Consider the following 19,685-nt stretch of genomic DNA (forward strand, 5'->3'; position numbering starts at 1 on the left):
TTATTACGAATATTATAATAGTTGAGGAGTTCCCAACCACGTCTATGCTTATAAAGAGATCAGAGAGGCACCAAATTATCTGCGTGAACAAGACATCTGTCGGAATCTCCACCGAGAATTTTTTTATTGTTTAACTGCTATTAATTATTTTTTTAAACTAACTCTGACACCACCCGAGTTTTAGCTGAAAATCACCGCTATATATTGCATTTTTAACTCGCTTAAATTAGCTTCACTTGTTACTAACTATGTTTGTAAGATTGACCCACTTTTAGGTCTTCGATTAGGATGAAACTTTGCAATTTGCACACGCTCTGAGTTCTGATGACAATACATGACTAGCTAAGAAACGTCATTACAAATCCAATATGGCGGAACGGCTGTTTCACCCCCCCCCCCCTCCCCCCCCCCCCTCCCCCATGATATCACGTGTCTCAAACGGTGAAGGAAAACATCGTGAGGAAACCTGCATGCATACCAGGGAATTTTCTTAATATTCTCTGCGTGTGTGAAGTCTGCCAATCCGCATTGGGCCAGCGTGGTGGACTATTCACCTAACCCCTCTCATTCTGAGGAGACTCGAGCTCAGCAATCGTAGGTACTAGAGGTCGAAACGCGAGCTATACCTATGCACCTCGAACTCGGGGCGTGCTTGAGGTGCAAACAGTCGCGACAGTGCCTATATCTTTACTCTGATATAACTATTGAGGACATACTCACAGAAGTCGACGGTAGTAGAGAAAGTGTATTTGTAATTAAAATGCGAAGGCTCTATTAAGCCGCGTGGGTATGCAAATAACATTGCTTGTGCTTGTAGTAATGATGAGTGTGTTAGGCATTTTAATTAACCGACTTCCTTATTCGTTCCTGATATTTTAATGTCTTAATTACTTAATCACGATTTAACTTAATTAATCAGTTAGAGAACGTAATTGATGTAAATATTTACTAATGAATTTTTTTGCTATTTTCTACTAAATATAACGAAAACAAGCATTAACGCTACACAGATACGAAAAAATCTTTCTTTAAATAGTACGACATTTGGTAGTAGGCATTGACTGTGCCTCTCTCGTTCTGAGAGGAGACTCTAGGTCACCAGTGAGTCGATTATGGGTTGATAATGATGATGGACGACTGTAGTTAAAGCTCTTTTTATGAAAGAAGTCCCCCAGACGCGGCGCTAACATCATAATGGCACTCATTGTCATTTGGTAATGGCGGTCTTATTGTCATTTGTGTAAGACGCTGTCAATTTTAGTTCAGGTTTAAGCCGCAGGACTTCTTTCATGAAAAGGACTCTATTCACCACACTAAAGTCAGCCACTGACGATCTAATAAGCTCACATGCCTGCAGCGTAACGGCTTGACACCCGATAAAACTGATCGTGTGTTGGTCGCGATGTGCATGACATCATTCCGATCGCGACCAAAACACGATCAGTTTTCCGACGTCAAGCCGTTAGCGCTGCAGGCATGTGGGTTTATCGGATGACGGTGCCGCGTAGAAACCGTCAGATTGGTAGAATAAGCTTGTTCATTTTATGTAATGCTGCTTCTATCTTAGATTGCATGCTTGAAAATGACAATTTTTATAATGATAATAAAATATTTCTCAGAAACCAGAGCATCGTCAGAAGATTGCGATGTAACTTTGCAAGAGTAGGTATTATTTTGTCCATTTTCCACTAATACACACGTTAACAAACAAACAATCGAATTGACTTTAACTTATCTATCTTATCTTATCGAATATTCTTTAACTTTTAAATCCGTTTAAGGGTAGCGCACAAACGAAAAGCTACGGTATCAGCAAGTGACGCAAACATTTTATTTCCGTACTAGCTAGCCGTGCGGTTTTACCCGCGTGGTTCCCGTTCCCGTAGGAATACGGGAATAATATATAGCCTATAGCATTTCTCGATAAATTGTTTCAGTGTTAGATAGCCAACAATTTTTCAAACCGGACTAGTAGTTCCTGAGATTAGCGCGTTCAAGCAAACAAACAAACAAACTCTTCAGCTCAGCAGCAGCAGTTTTATCCCAGAGCAACGGTAGCAATACGAGGGTAGAACCTTAATCAAATAAAATCAAATCAAAAATCATTTATTTCAAGTAGGCTCAGTTTACAAGCACTTTTGACACGTCAGTTGACTATTTGTTAAGATTCTACAGCGCTTTAATATATTTAGGACCGCGATTTTGAATGATGACCTACCTATTGTTTCCGAATATGCGTTCAGAACCTTCAAAATGGGCACGTTTTCTATTAAACGTTTATGCTTTATAAGCATATATAGTTCAAGGCTTTGCAAAAAAGTCGTGATGGTGAATCTTGATACAAAGTTAAGAAAGGTCAACTTGGTTCTAGGAACAAGGTGAATGTTCTGTTATGACATAGACATGGGCATGTTATCGCTGATCGACGTAAGATCTCAGAGATGTCATATTCCTGCGAATAACCACATGGGGTCTTCCTCATGCTTCGATACTTTGAGACCCCAAAATAATCACCGCACTTATTTTAGTAGTGATAGTTATGTAATAGCACCGTTGTGAGCCTAGTGGATAACATAATCTCAATCTTCGAGTTCCAACTTTTCTATTATGTGCATTTTAAGAAATTAAATATTACGTGTCGCAAACGGTGAAGCATCATCGTGAGGAAACCTGCATACTATATTTTCTTAACTTTCTACGTGTGTGAAATCTGCCAATCCGCTTTCAATGCGTTCTGCCAAGCGTGGTGAACTAACTTATTAGCTTAATTCCTCTCATTCTGAGAGGAGACTTGTGCTTAACAGCCGTATATGGGTTGTTAAAATGATGATTTTGAGTTACCTAATGAAATCTGCCTTGTCGATCCAGTGTCCTCATAATCCATTCATTGAGGAAGATCATAGGTTGTATTAAGTATATGACGCTACGACTAACATTAACGGAAGATCAATGTAAATGTAGAAAAAACCGAGAATCTTTATGTGTACAATAACTTTTTCAGACAAAGTCGCTGGCATCTGTTAGTAAAAAGGTAAGAACGCTTACATTGCACGTTTGAAGATAAACAGACTATTTGTTGAAGAAATATTTTTATGGATTAGTTAGATTAATACGACTCATAAATCCTTGTTTGCTTTGCCTTTATTTTTAACCCACGCCTGTGACTAAGGCGTTACCATGAAAACTTGCTAACGACGACGTGACCGTAACGATTTCATAGAAATTTGGTTTCTCGGAGCTTCTCGAAATTAAGTAATTTACGTTCACAGTGGACACCTAAATACCTATTTGTTACTCTATACCCTCGTAACGTCCGTCGGCTGATAATGATGAATAATATTGAGTGTGCTGTCACAGAAACTTGTTAATTTTTCGCGGAAAATAGTAAATAATTAAACCTAGAATTGATCAACATCACCGAAAAAAAAATTTTAAAGTAAAAATTCGTAACAATAAGTGTATTAAAATTGACTTTGTAGTAGTTTAAATCATCATCATCATCATATCAGCCGATGGATGTCCACTGCAGGACATAGGCCTTTTGTAGGGACTTCCATACATCACGATACGAAGCCACTTGCGTCCAGCGAATCCCTGCGACTCGCTTGATGTCGTCAGTCCACCTGGTGGGGGGTCGACCAACACTGCACTTTCTAGTGCGAGGTCGCCATTCCAGCACTTTGGGATCCCAACGTCTATCGGCTCTTCGAACTATGTGCCCCGCCCATTGAAACTTCAGCTTCGCAACTCGTTGAGCTATGTCGGTGACTTTGGTTCTTCTCTGTGAGATAGTTTAAATATTAATAGTTAACTTAAATGTCGTGAGTTATAAATGGGATTCATTATATAGCGTGGTTGTCGGTCGACCGGACATTATTGGCCGTTTTACACCCACTTCCTGCATTTGGTAGGTAATGTCTCAGTTACTTAATAGATTCTTAGATTTTTTATATAGATTCTTAGATTTTTAGTTAGATTCGATTAATTCGGTAACATTAAAAAAATTAAACCTACGGAACTATTTTAGTTATGGTCAAACTACGTTTTATAAAAGCTGGAGGACCTTCTCAGGAGACCTTTAAAGAATGTTCTTAGGGTTGCCAAGAATTATATAACAAACTTTCAGTTAAAACCACAGAACGCTAAAAGCTAACGCTTTTTGTGTTTAAAACTCTCACACCGGAGATTTTTTTGTTTTATTTTTTTTATTTTCTCTACAAGTTAGTCCTCTATTTATTACAAAATAATATTCTTCTGTACAGTGTTTATTAACGTATATAAATCTATCGTAACGCGGCCGCGCAGACGTTGACAGACACGGGCCGCGCCCGATCTGTATTCGCGGAAAGAATATTTTGTCTGTGCGGTTCATGTCTGTAGGGTTAGTTCAGGTTTCATGACTTTTTATGAAACCTGAACTAAAATGGACAGCGCCTTACACAAATGACAACAAGACCGCCATTAACAAATGACAATGAACGCCATTAAGACATTAGCGCCGCGTCTGAGGGACTTCTTTCATTAAAGGACTAAGTGTCTCTAGCTACCTGCTGGGCAGTGTAAACAGATGGTGTCTGTGAGTGTCTGTCACGCTACTTGTCTGTGACGCACTGTGTCTGTAGATATAAACCTTAATCCTAAGCACTCCAATCCGTATTGGAGCAGTGTGGTGGGACAAATAAGCTCCATAAAGCTAAGCTAAGTTCCATATCCCTTCTTCTACAAAAAGGGAGCCCTGGCCCTGCAATGGACCATTAAAATGAGTTAACAATGAACCTAGGCGTTACTGACTAACATCTGAATCACTGGCTTAAACATTTTGTGAATGAGTTACAAAGAAAAGGTAAAGGCCAAATTTGGACCTCGAAAGTCAATTGACACCCGTAACGGACTTTAGGCAATGTGGCTTAAATTGCGCAAGCGACTGATTTGCTGTGACGCAACTAATCACACCGTCATACATATGCATATAAGAAAAAGACAAGATATACATATAATAGACGAATGGACGTCCGTGACTTCGTCCGCGGGAAAACTGTTCAGAAAGCAGACCGACCATTTTGGGCCCAGCACGTTACAGAAAACAAAATAAATGACGGAAAATTCTTCATTTAATAATAAATCAAAATCAGCAAAACTAATTAAAATTGGTTTTTGCTAATATTTTTTGGAAATGTGTGTTTTTAAAATCGTGCATTTTTTAATGTAGATAATTGCCCATATCTTAATAATGCATCTTTCAATGAAACTGAAATTAAACCAACTGATATTATTATTTTTTAAATGATACTTACTATTTTTTATTGTTTCACCATTTTCATCCATTAATGGGCCCAAACATAATTTAATAAATATTAAATTCTAATCATGCGGGACAAGCTCGGCAAAAAAGCCGACACTAATTTTCGATTATAAAAAAACAAAATTTTGAGCTTTCTCCCTTCAAATAAATATTCAGTCAAAATTCTTATCAATTATCACTTATTTAATGCACAAAAATACTGATAACAATACTCCACACCATACACATCATCATTGTCAACCCATATTCGGCTCACTGCTGAGCTCGAGTCTCCTATCAGAATGAGAGAAGTTAGGACAATAGTCCACCACGCTGGCCCAATGCGGATTGGCAGACTTCACACACGCAGAGAATTAAAAAAAATATCATACGAAACTCACGAATACTACTATTTGAATACTTGTTTATATATATTGAATAACATGTCATTGTAACACATGTCGCATCCAGTAAGTTCTAATCTTTGTTCTATTACAACTAGTCGTATATCCTACGCGCTACGTAACAAACAATGTAATTTTAAAACTACCCGCATTTTTAGCAATTGTTTATTTTGATATTTTGTATGTAAATTTAAGTTTGTACACATGTGAATTAATTGTATTGTACCTTAGTGAGTTAATTGTATTTATCATATAAGCGAATTTAATGTAATTCTTCTGAGAAAAATAAAGATCTTAAACAAGAAGTATATTAAATATTGGAAGAAAGCCCGAGTTCCGACCATGGCTAGAGACAGTAATGTTTAGAAGTCTATACAACAGGCCTATGTCCAGCAGTGGTCGTCCATCGGCTGATAATCGACGCTGGGAACATTGTCTTTGGGCTAAGTTCAGTGAATCGATTACAGACTATCGTATGGCTTTTCAAATGAAATATAATCAAGGTATCAGTTTATATTACTTAAATAAATAATGAGATATGTAATGCTGAATTTATAACCTTCAAGTGTCATGTAAGATGGAAAAACATTTTACATATTTTATGCTCGACTGTGGACGGTTGGCTCTTAAACTATTATGCCGGTAGTCACGTCAAAGTGTCAACCTTGTGACAGCTGTAACATTTTAAATGACACTCATTTCTGTACTATGCTCATACATAGGAATGTAATATGACGCAAAAGTGATAAGTTGTATGAAATAAGCGCAAACCGCTAGAGTAATTCATGGTAATCGCTCACTGAGGTGACAACCGCAATAATAAATACGCAAGGGGAGTTTGTTATGCAGTATACTACTTAGTTTAATATAAGTAATATAGTATGTATTGGGACAATAGCAGAAGTGTCTATTGTATGAGAAACGGTCTTTATCTAACCCTTCAGACTTTCAAAGAATTTTCAATCGGTGAGTTGTTTCCAAAACCTTCCTAGAATATTATTTAATTTTTCATAATTTTTTGTTACTGTTTGAAAGTAGACAGATAAATCATTTTTATTGCACTCACATTAGATAACATAAAAAAGTTTTTTGATCCTGAATGTTTTAAACTACAAGAGCGAAATTATTATATTACATATTTCCATTTTTAACAAGTTTTTTTTCAGTATAAGCATCATAAATATCTTGCGTAAATTCCTGTGATGCTACTGCTTCTTGGATATCTTTTGCGAATTTAGTGACTGTGTGCAATCAACTTTATCCAATAAAGACATAAAAATTGTAGACATTTTAGTATTAGGTCATACAAACTGTGAGCACATGCTTAGACCTTATGAGTAATCAGATTACGTCGATATATGAATGTTAACCTACGCATTGACATTAAAGTACCTAATAATATTTAGTTTAAGTACAATAATAATATTAAATAGAATGAATTTTCTGTACCTAATGCAAAGGGTCATATAATTTTAGAGCAATAATCACCAATAGCTCTATGGTCGCATTGGAAGAATGCAAGGCTGAGAGGTCCTGGATAAGATCCCTCCCTCTATTACATGCTCACTCTTAGCACTGGGATTATCGTTTAAGTTTAAAGACAAGACAAGACTCATATTCTCATAGACAAGGCTCATATTCTGTTCCTTTTTTTATATTATATGGACTATTGAATCGTATAGCATTAATCATTCTAGTTAAACTATATCAGGAGTAAAAGTTAATATGAAAAAAAAAAATACAGTCTGTTTTATGACTTTAGCAAAACAATTTCTCTGCCGATGTTAGAAAAGTGATTTATTTCTTCCTAAAATATTTTTTTAATCGGAAAAAACCTTTCAAATCAGTCCCATAAATTTTGGAGCTTCGCACGCAGAAACACAGATTGAAATGGTAATCTTATAACGCCCCTGTTGCCTGGAATTTGCCTTTATTAAAAAAGACATTTTATGTAAAAATAACTCCATATTACGCCATTTCCTCCTTCTTTGACGTAAGTAACATTATAAGGTATGCACGATGCTTCGTATGTTGATATCGCAAAACTACTAAATGGTGTAACAAATAAAAAAAACAAAAAGAGTCAAATTGTATACTGCAGTGGTGTTGCTCGCAACTGAAAGAGGTATAGAGGGGAAGATGAACCACATTAGTCAACTCTCGTGCCAGTTCAATACACATTGTATTAGAATACTGGTGATATCACATTAACCAATGTAGTTGAAAGAACACAGAAATAGTTGCGAGACAAATTCGCACAGCAGAACTCACAATGCATCTGTGAGGATACCCTGTACCCCCAAAGTTACATAGCGAGTGGGTATTATCGCCATTTACCCAATGGTTTACTGAGTATACACGGACTCCGGTTAATGTCTCATTACTAATCGCTTATGTACCTCGGATTGTTAAAAATTTCGTTAGCGTGAGTTAGGACTGGGAGCTATACATAATAGCTGTTTAACAACATAGGTGTTGAGTCGGCTTTATCGTTTCAGTCGTCGAATAAGAATATATTTTATTTTATATCAATGTTAACAGTGTAATAAAATATTTATCAACTTATAGAATTAAAAGTGTCTCTTTGTGTTTTTAAATTATCAGTTTTTACCTAAATGTATATGGATTACGGTACTTTAATTTTTTTTTTAACTTTTTACTAATATGTCAATCCTTAACTCTTTATGTAAAAACCATATATATACCATAACTCTTTATGTATAACCAATATTACGCAATTTCCTTCTTCTTTGAAGTAGGTAACATCACGAGGATTGTTATTATAAAAACTTGTTTACTGAGTATACACGGACTCCGGTTAATGTCTCATTACTAATCGCTTATGTACCTCGGATTGTTAAAAATTTCGTTAGCGTGAGTTAGGACTGGGAGCTATACATAATAGCTGTTTAACAATATAGGTGTTGAGTCGGCTTTATCGTTTCAGTCGTCGAATAAGAATATATTTTATTTTATATCAATGTTAACAGTGTAATAAAATATTTATCAACTTATAGAATTAAAAGTGTCTCTTTGTGTTTTTAAATTATCAGTTTTTACCTAAATGTATATGGATTACGGTACTTTAATTTTTTTTTAACTTTTTACTAATATGTCAATCCTTAACTCTTTATGTAAAAACCATATATATACCATAACTCTTTATGTATAACCAATATTACGCAATTTCCTTCTTCTTTGAAGTAGGTAACATCACGAGGATTGTTATTATAAAAACGTATGTAATTACGTTGTTTACAGATATAACCATATACCGCAAATTTTACCATCAACTAATGTGCTGCGTAAGCACCAGTTTTGAAAGGTTGAACCAGATTAGAAGTAGTCATGATTGAAGCATAAATATTTATTCAGAAATCCCGGTTCGTAGCTAATGTTTTTCACAGAACTTATCTTAACAATGCCGTGATAATAAGCTTGCATTGATAAGCATAAAGTTGACATATTGACAAGAAGTTATGGAAAACAGTGGTTAATTAATATCAGGAAGTATGAATTCAATTTACGGTACTATGAGTGTTAAAGAAGTAAGGCTGTAATAAATATTATATTATAGGTAAATGCTTTTGGCTTATTTTACACGTGGTAATGTCTTACGAACAACTGACTTAATAAATTATCCTGATTGTGTAGACTCCATCATTCCTGTTGTGGAGTTTGCGGAATGTTTAGACGAGCGGAATGTTTAGGCTTGAAGAACGATGGGAAGAAAACTTCTCTCTAAGGATTCTTTTGTGGCTTAGACATCGGATTAAAAGGACGCTTGATGGGGTTTTAAATTCATTGAGATTGAGACCTTAGATTTCCTAAGATTCTCATGTAAAAATTTACCTCAAATTACTTCATAACTCATAAAAAGAAAGTACCCAAAATCACAGATAAATTAGAATATATTCACATAAAAGTAGATAGCAATTTCATCTTTAGATAGTACCTCTTTAACCCAAAACACGTGGAAAGAAAAGAAAGAAAGGAAAAACGTTTATTCTAAAATTGTGCCACACAATACTCAACCATTATCCTAGCATCCGATGCCTTAACCACTTGAGCAATGCAAGTCCAAAACTAAAGTGGCAGAAACATCAAACATCACACTGTCGTGTTTGGCACGACCTTGAAAAAGGTACCAGCTCACAAAGAAAATGCTGGAGCAAACAGCGCTGGAGCAAACAGCATTTTTAGCTTTAACCCTATGGATTAATAAATAAAAATAAGTTAAAATGTGATATATCCTTACAGGTATTTGGTAAAAGGATCCATTGTTGACAGTGGGGTAGGAGGTTAGAGGCACGACGGGTACACTGCCGTTGCGTAGTAGGATCGGGCCTTGCAGAGGCGTCACCGCCGGTTGACCAGCATCTAGAAACATTAAGACATTCATGTTTCAGACATTGATTAAAATAAAAACACTAGCAAAGAGGTAGCCCCAAGCGATATTACGTTCCGGTATGATGGCGGAAACAGGTTTGGGTAGAATAAACTTAACCTAGTAACCCTTTCAAGTTAGCCAGCTTCAACTTTAGAGTGCATCGTCACTTATCACACATCAGAAGATATCGTAGTTGAGGGTTAACTTTAACAGGACAGGCCTTCCAAACATCACTATACTGAGCCGCCTGCATCCAGCGAATACCTGCGACTCGATGTCGTCAGTCCACCTGGTGGGGGGTCGACCAACACTGCGCTTTCTAGTTCGGGGTTGCCATTCCAGCACCTTGGGACCCCAACGTCCATCGGCCCCGCCCATTGCCACTCTAGCTTCGCAACTCGTTGAGCTGTGTCGGCGACTTTGGTTCTTCTGCGGATCTCCTGATTTCTGATTTGATCATGCATATACGAGTAGTTCGTTACATCGCCCGCTATGTGATTCTGAGCTTTCTTATATATTGGCCTCAGCAACCAATTGAATAAAAATAAATAATATAATTCCCGAATCATTTTGATCTGATAGGCTCTGGCCGTAGCTACTCGTAGTCACCTACCAAAAAAGACGTACCGCCAAGCGATTTTGAGTTCTGGTATAAAACCGTAAAAAAATACGGAAGGAGTACGAGTATGCGTAGAATAAAGGTATTACCTCTTCCAAGTTTGTCCATTTTCATCTTAGACTGTATCGTTCCATTATTGATGACATCGCCGTCAAGGGATTATCACATTTAATGAAAAAAAAAAAATAAAACAACTTCAACCACGTGGACTTCTTAATTAGACCTTGAAGTGGTAGCATTTAAATAATGAAAGGAAGCATAATTTAACATTTTATAGATAACTTTAAAACATAAACCTGTTGACCGTATTGTCATTTTCGCTATTCGCTATTCTATTGTTTTTGTTAAAATTATATCGGTCTTCATGTTTTCCCTTACCTCTTCAAGTAATTTTAAATATAAAAAAGTTACGGAAATCTTCAAGTTGAAAGCTAATTTCTGTATTTTTTTTTTTAATTTTTGATGCAGGAGTTTCGGAGAAAAAGGGAATGGTAAGTTTTCGTCTATTTGGTTAAATAAGTTGTAAGTTACTTTTTTTTTAATTATAACAAAAATATTTTTTTAAATCCTCTTATTAATCTTTCATTTGATATACGACACGATGAAGTTTGCGAAAGCTTTTTCTTCAACTTTCCATCTTAACCTCATAAGTGCCGGCATATCTCTGCTTTTCGGTCACAAGAATTGATATGTACTTATATCAAATTCTAACTTTATTGGTCCAGTACATTGATAAAACAGACATACATTAAAATGTGCGCAAAATGGAACCCTAAAAAGTATTTGAAGTGAGTGAAGTATTTGATGATATAATAATAAACCCCAGAAAAGGAAAAAAAAACATAGATGCTTTCTAAAAACAATAACAATAAATTAACCTAACGAAAACGAAGTGAATGAAAATAAAATTACGAAATGTTTGGTGAAATATCTGAATTCTAGGCATTATAAGTGGAGCATAGAAATCTAGCGGATAAGTTATAGGTGTTTCTAAATGATGCGACACCTCACAGACGTTCGTTTAAGAAGTTTCGTCATTTGGGTGCGTCAAATTCGGGTCACAGATTACGAAACCACATAGATCTTGTTTAGGTTATCTGTCCATTATTCACTTTAAATACTAGAAATATCTTGTTTTAAACAAGAATTTATATTAACAAACATAGCTTCGCTTTTCTAAATGTTATGTCAATGACATACTTGAAAACGACTCGCACAAGTATTTTAAAATGTCTCAAAAGGTAAAAAGTTATCAATTTTACTTGTCAAGTTACGTTGTAAAGTCAGACGCCTGACTGAATTCTGTTTATCACAAATCCCGCGGGAACCATGTATTTTTAGAGGTGTAAGTAGCCTATATGTATATGTATATAGTCACCTCTATCTTCCAATGAAAGCCCCATTAAAAACGGTTCAGAGATTAGCCCAGACAAACAGAAAGACAGATTGAAATAAAATCAAAAGCTTGATTATGTTTTCGTATCGTCTAGAAGCTATAAGCACTTGAAATCAAAAATAGACATTTTAATTTTATTGATGATAAGATAAGATGAATTAAAAAAAAATATAAAACCTTTCGTCTATCAACCAAATATCACAAACAAACACTGAACTATTTATGAGCGTATCAAACCAATGAATGATCCAAAATTGGACATGATTTGTAGACGTAGATATATCTGAAAGTATCGTTTTACGTGTGCCAATTTAACCAATTAAAAAAAAATACTACCTTCATCTAGAATCTACATTAAACGCCGTGATAGATTTACGAGTAATTTCGTTTTGATGACTTGAACTTTATGAGAATTGACCCGTATTTGTGTAAATGTCCTTGAAATTACGTACATGACCTTTATAAGATTTCTCAAGATTTGCAGTTAGCATAACTTTGAATAATAAAATGTTCTCAAGTAAAAATCTGGAAACTACTCATAAGACCGTTTCTAGTGTTACAATATATATGTTTCTTATACGTTATAAAATGTCTCAACATGTACAAACGGCATAATTAAGAGATTATAACCAAATATTAATACTAGTGATATAATCTAAAGCTTACACTTTCAAAACCTAGCTTGTGTTTCTCTGACCACAGTAGTGAAAACATCCTTGAGCTCATATGACCTTACTACCTACCATTTCTCAAGCGCTGCAAGAATAATGGTTATACATATTTAACTATAAACATAGATTACCTCTGATAAGACCGTTTCTAGTATTACAATCTATAAAAGATGAGCTTTAATCTTTAAAAAACCTAGCTTCCGTTTCTCTGACCGCAATTGTGGTAATGTCCTTGAGTTTATACATGACATTTATAACATTTCTCAAGATATAAATGCGACATACTTAAATGATTTTAACTAAATATAGATACCTCTAATAAGACCTTTCCTAGTTTTATAATCTTTAAAAGGTGAGCTTTAAACTTTAAGCGACCTAGCTTCCGCTTCTCTGGTCAATGCCATTTATAATTTCCACATGGTTGCTAATTTACACTTAATTAACATAATAATGCAGACGAGAGAAACATTGATATAGTGATATTTGTTATAATATATTGCGGTTCCCTCTGATGTTAGATGATCTATGGGTTTAGTATTGGGAGTTTAGTATGTTAACATATTAATGTGTATTAAGATTTAAGTTATTAAAATTAAATCTGTATTTAAAAGATTACATTCTGTTCCTTTACTTTCTTCATTTGCTTTGTTTGTAATGTTATATGAACGATTTTAACCGACTTCATTTAACGTGTAAACATGTAATGTTTGTAAATTTTAGAGTTTATACTGTAGGGTATAATCACTAGATCTACTGAACCGATTTTTAGATTATATTTTACCAATAATTTTCTTTCAATTATTAAAAAAAAAATATTTATAATTTATAATTATTTTACCAAAAGAAAGTTACACCTTTACGAAGTAGCATAGGCTATAATTGCTATAATTATTATTTTCTTCGTATTCCCACGGTAAAGACAAATACGAGAATGTTACCATAGGGCGTTTGCTAGTAAGTAACAATATTAATTGTTTTTTTTTCTAATACCGGAGAATACGGGAGCAAATATATTCAATTCTGTTTTAATTATTTCTACTTGTTTGTCAAATTTTCACGTAAAACTGATAGAAAATATAATGTACTCGTAGAATTTGTCTACATCAAAATTGTATTATATTTATTATTCCGTAGTTGAAATAGCACCAGTTAGTCACCACAATTAAGAATATATAAGACCAACATTAAAATTCAAATCGACTTCAAAAACTATTTGACTCACGTTACCTTTGTCTGAACTAGTTAGATATTCAGTGCACAAAGAAACAGGTCTAGAGCAATAGTCACCCAAACTAAGGTCGGTATTTGAAAGGGCTTTAGGAAAATATATTTGTTGTATTTGGTCATTTGGTTTTAGTGCCAGTATAATTTGGCATGATATTGTTGTTAATTTCTACAGTACGAGCCAAAACGCTATCGGTCAGGACTGTCTATATTTTTTCCGTTTCATGATGTCACATAAACACTAAACCTTAACCAAACGGTTTAGTGTTAGACAAAGTTATTAGTTTGATGTTCAGTCCTTTAGTGTCATCAAGTAACTCTTTTATGATTCGATCACGCAGAGATACTCGAAAATAGCTCATTCCACCCGCTTTGCTCTCTCTAACTCTGAGCCTTCTTATGAGGCCCATAGTTAGCGACCAAGTTTCGGAACCATAGGTCATCACGTAGTAATTTATTCAAATTGTAAGCCTTACGATGTTCCAGTAGTTAGTATCTTCACCTTAACATAAACATTACCCTATTTTTAATCACTAATTAATTATAGGAAGGAACTTAAGTTATCTATATGCTACGACGCAGATTGGTGAACTTATGTATTTTTAAATATAAATTTATTTTGTTTATTGTGAAAATGTTGTTTATGTATTGGCATTCCCTGCCTGTCTTCGTTTTCCTAGAAAGTCTAGTTGTGGGAGCAGAATTTATTCCCATCCATTGTTTCCATTGAAATACATTATAAACTAGCTTTAGGTATTCTGCACGTGACAAATAATTTAAACATCGACAAGTAATATCAATAAATTTGCTATTCATATTGTGTCCAATAAAACCCTACCTATTGTGCATGCATTATCATATCATCTACATACGTCTTAAAATCTGCAATTTTACTGATTATACAAAATATATATCAATTTTTTTCCTTCTAATTGCCTGCATGCTTCTACTACTCGTACCAACAACCTTGAACAATAATTCATGTATTTTGCCAGAAATCGTTGATCGCGAAATTCTTAGTTTTTGTATTATATTTTTTTAAATTTCTTTATTATTTTTAATTTCCTAATTAGGTTTGTAACTTCTATTTAAATAATAACTTCGACTTCCTTAATTCGACCCTCACGCAAAATACGTTCTTTGCGAACGTTTACTAATACCTAAAATACCTCTCTGCCCAGTTTGTGCGGTTTTGAAATTTCTTGATGAGATGTTTCATTTCTATATGTATATTGAGAGTAAAATGTTGTTTTTGGACAATATTTTCTTCTTTCTTATTCTTCGCACTATTTAAACAACGCATTCATTTCTTTACCTTACACTTTTACGCTTTTACCTTAAAAGTACCGACAATGAATAAAATGCACACTTTTACCGTAAGTAGTGTGCATTTTATTCATAATACTTGGAAAATGGTTAAGTTTTTTAGGCGAATACACAAAAATATATTCGTCATCAAATTCATTGTCACATTAGGTTAAATGGGGCGTATGTATTATTCATACCTTATTGACCAAACTATTAGTTATGTTACAAAATAAAATCCCCTAACAGTCATGGATTTACAAACGAATTTCATGTCAGGATTTTTTTCCATTATGACAGAAAACTTTAGGTAAATGGCGTTATAATAAATGAGCTGGTTCAAATAATGATTCTAATGACAAACCAGCATTATGTAGCATAGTTAGTAACCTATAATAATAGATTTATTAGAAAAAGTAAAAGTAAGTAATATCAAAAAAGAAGTTAATAATCCATTCGAAAGTGACACCAAGGTCGGAACTGGTGTTTTTGTACCGTTGTAAGTAACGACGCCACGCAATCACAACGCATAAACACGTATGTTAATAGCCGTTTGTGGTGCCGATGAAAACAGGCAGAATTGAGAAATATCTAAGTAAAAATTTGTGTCTTAGGCTAATCAGAACATGTTACTAATTGTAATTGTAAATTGGGATCCCTAGAACATTTTGTACAACTGATTATCAAGTTAATTTTTCGTGAATAGCTTCATCTTGATGAGACGATTAACTTTATTATTGACGAAAATTCTTAATTCTGCTAGCTAACTAAATTACCACGCAATTCGTAGGACATTGTGGATGATAAGTGGTATAACTATTAATTAAGCAATAATAAAGAAAACAGCTGTTTAGTAACAACTTTTAATAAACTCGTTATTGATACAAGTTGGGAGGAGGGTAGTTTATCAAATTAGAATATTAGACTTGAGAACCTCCTTTTTTTAAGTCGGTCACAATATTTTCCAAGAACAGTTTTCTTTTCAACTTAAAAATGATCTAACATGTAGTCATAGTATTTGTATGGTTTATAATATTTTATTGTGGACTTCCTTTAACCACCGTCCGAATTCAATTTCATACGAACACCATCGTACCATTATTTTATATAGCTATGTCATCAAAGTTACGAGAGGTACTAAAGAGTCCAATCCAACGTCATGAAGGGGTTTCGTTTCCAAGGAAAAGCTTCCAAGTTTTTACCCAGATATTATTTATTACGTACTAACAGGTTAAATTAAATAAAAACTTCTAAAAACGCCACGAGACCCTTAATTCGAGTCCTGAGTTGTGATTTGAAATATCAAGCTTTTCGTTCTTCCAATAAATACTTAGCCCTGAGCTGCATTGGTAAGTTGGTAGTGACTTAGTGTTACACCTCTATGCCTCGAAAAAACACATTTGGCTCGGTCGATACCATTAATAACTGATAGTGATAAGATAGAAGATTCAAAACATAATCACTTCATGATAGACAACCAGCGTGGGAACAGCATGGTGGATTAGAGCTCCTTATACTTTCACTCAAAAGGAAGGAATGGCTTTGTAATGGCTCGTTAAAAAAGCTGATAGCAATGATGATGATGAGGTTTAATAAGAAAAGCTTTTTCAAATAAGGAGGAAGTTGTGTCTTTTTAGGCTTCACTATACATCCTATAGATACACAACCATAGCGACATATGAAAAACAAGCAATTCACCGTTATAATTTGTCTATATAAGGTAAATTGATTAATTGGTGATATAAAAGACATAGTTATAGAACGATTAGCAAGCTGCAGTCGCATTTTCTAGAACATTGTCAGCATTCATGATAGTATATACTTTGACCATAGACTATTTATATGACTATCCATTGTCTAGCTGGCATTGGTCAGTCGGTACTAAACTAATCGAAGGCCTTTTGTATTTGAGTTGAGATAAAAGCGTTAACAGTTGGTTAACAGTCATTTTAAGTATTGTGACCCTCTATAAAACAATGTTAAGTATATAAAATCATAGTGTTGACTTAATATCCTTATTGATTTAGACTTAGTTATTATTGCTCCAATTTGGTACCTTATGCATTGAAGGCTACCTGCTATCGACTGATAGTGGAAGTAATTGGACCGATCGTGCGTTTTCAATGTCTCTCAGTTTAGTATTTAGACTAGTATTTTAGCATAACAATCTACCGAGAGTCGATTTTATGAACTATATCCGTCAGTTCTTTAAAATCAAAATTCTTTAAAGGGGTTTATTCTATGTGATAATTTTACAGTTTTGAGCTACTCTATTTTATTTTTAGCTATTAATGTTGTAACAGCAATGTAATTTATTTTAGAATATCTTAATATATAGATGCGAAAGGTCATTCATCACGAAATCTCGAAAACCACTTGACTTATAAAGATGAAATTTGGCAGGGAGGTAGCTTATAGTTATTGAGTATCCGCTAAGAACCGATTACGCGATAGGGCCGGATTAAGTAAGTCAAAGGGCGGACGAAGTCGCGGGCGTCCGCTAGTTCTTATTTTAAGGGCCTACTTCAGGGATAGCCCTTGCCCTTTATAGGAGACGAGATATGAAGCTTAGATCTAGCACGCTGAGTCGCTTACGGGCGGGTTCAAGGTGTTAATTCGATTTTGAAACGATTACTATTTTTCTAACGTTTACGATAATTTGTTGGAAAAACAGAAGCTCGATGAATTCAAACCATTAAATTTAGAATATTTCACAGCCTGATCCAGGATCCCAGTAAATTTTGATCTGAAGGCCACACATGGTTACACTTACACCATACATTTATTTTTACTTATTGCTAATTAAGTATTTTAAAATATATTCACCTGATCCAGGAACATCTTCATAATAATCATCATCGTAATCTAAAATGGCGTGTAGTTGTGTCTTGCCGCCTGTGCCTCCTGTTTCGACTTTGGTAAACCCACGAGGACGATCTAGTGGTGAACTACTACCACTACTACTAGTCTTAGTTCCAGCCTCATTTTGCTTTTTTGTTGCACTTTGCAACGGCGACGTCGTAGCACGATTCAAATGACTTTGGTCTTGACCAAACCTTCGACTAGAGAATGGTCCAGGGGTTGTCGCTGGGCCGTAAGGGTTATCCGCATATCCTGGATTGTAAGGTGGTCGGTTTTTATCATTCTTCCTCTGTTCGTAATCATAATCCCCAGTCGGATCGTGAACGTACTGTCCCGTACCGTATTGTGAATTGATTTCTTGAACCCTCTGGTTCTCTATTTGTAAGTCTAGCCTCGTATTCTGTTGGTATATTTGGGGATGTAGTGGATTACTGAAAGGATTTTGGGGAATCGTGTCCTGACGTGGATAATGTGTAAATTGATTAGGTGGAGGTAAATAGGCGGTGCCAGCACGTTTACGAACTTTCGACTTTTTCGGCTGTTGTTCAGAGGGTGGTAGGAAAGGCTCGTTGCCGGCGTGATTTGGCGCATAGTCGGCCTGATGTTCTTCAGGGGAGTAGAGGAGATCATCCAGCTGGACACGTAGAGGAGCTGGTGACGTGGCTGAGAGTGCGGGGGTAGCGGCCCCAATCCCCGCCGCCGTGAAGTTCGTCAAAGCCATAGTTCAAAATTTACTAGACATGCTTTTGTCCAATTAAATGATGCACTACACTTGCATTATTTTTAGTCAGGTTCGCAAGCGTCTTCTCATTTTTGTAATGCACACTGCACTGTCACTGCACTGCTTCCTGTCTGACACTAGCACCACGTTTACCTGTAACAAGAAATAATTTGGGTCAAATTCAAAATGTAATCTACGAGTACTATCGTCGTCATCAACCCATATTCGGCTCACTGCTGAGCTCGAGTCTCCTCTCAGAATTAGAGGGGTTAGGCCAATTGTCCACCACGCTGGCCCAATGCGGATTGGCGGACTTCACACACGCGATACGACACGAGTACTATACAAATTATAAATGCCTAGAAGCAATCTAGTTTTAAAGTATTTTATGCCGCGTTATAAATATTAAAAATTCTGTGTTCGATTCTGGCAATCGAAGCTTGAGGCTTTTAGGAACGAGTTTATTGTAGGTATTCTTTGACCAGAAAATTCGATCGCCATCCAAATTCGCCATCTTGGCCTGTAGCCATGTGGCACGTCGATTCTCTTTTTACAAACGTTTCGAATATCAAAGGATTGCTACGAAGATCTATTATGCCATACAGTTTTTTAGTTTTTGAAGTGTTAGCGTTTGTAGAAAATGAATCGAGCGCCACATGACTACAAGATATTAGACGTTAATTAGGAGTAATGGTCAACGGAAATCGAAGTTATAAAATTAATTTGATGTTTTTCTCTCTTTTCCCTGATGAATTACTGAATACATTTTGCAAAAACTCTCGCGATGATAACTCACATAATTATGATGGTAA

At 35.2% G+C, this 19,685-nt stretch overlaps 1 protein-coding gene across 1 annotated transcript in view; it reads right to left on the reverse strand.

Annotated features, from left to right (window-relative positions):
* LOC112044999 (protein spaetzle 3) overlaps positions 1-19,685 on the reverse strand; it is a 47,337-nt gene that overhangs the window by 13,270 nt on the left and 14,382 nt on the right. The window contains exons 2-3 of the mRNA XM_024081024.2: positions 18,117-19,026; positions 9,944-10,065 (exon numbers count right to left, since the gene is read on the reverse strand). Of these exons, the coding sequence (XP_023936792.1) occupies positions 9,944-10,065; positions 18,117-18,873 (879 nt within the window). The 5' untranslated portion in view covers positions 18,874-19,026. The remainder of the gene's footprint in view (positions 1-9,943; positions 10,066-18,116; positions 19,027-19,685) is intronic.

The sequence above is a fragment of the Bicyclus anynana genome, chromosome 19 (assembly GCF_947172395.1).
Source record: "Bicyclus anynana chromosome 19, ilBicAnyn1.1, whole genome shotgun sequence".
Classification (NCBI taxonomy): Eukaryota; Metazoa; Arthropoda; class Insecta; order Lepidoptera; family Nymphalidae; genus Bicyclus; species Bicyclus anynana.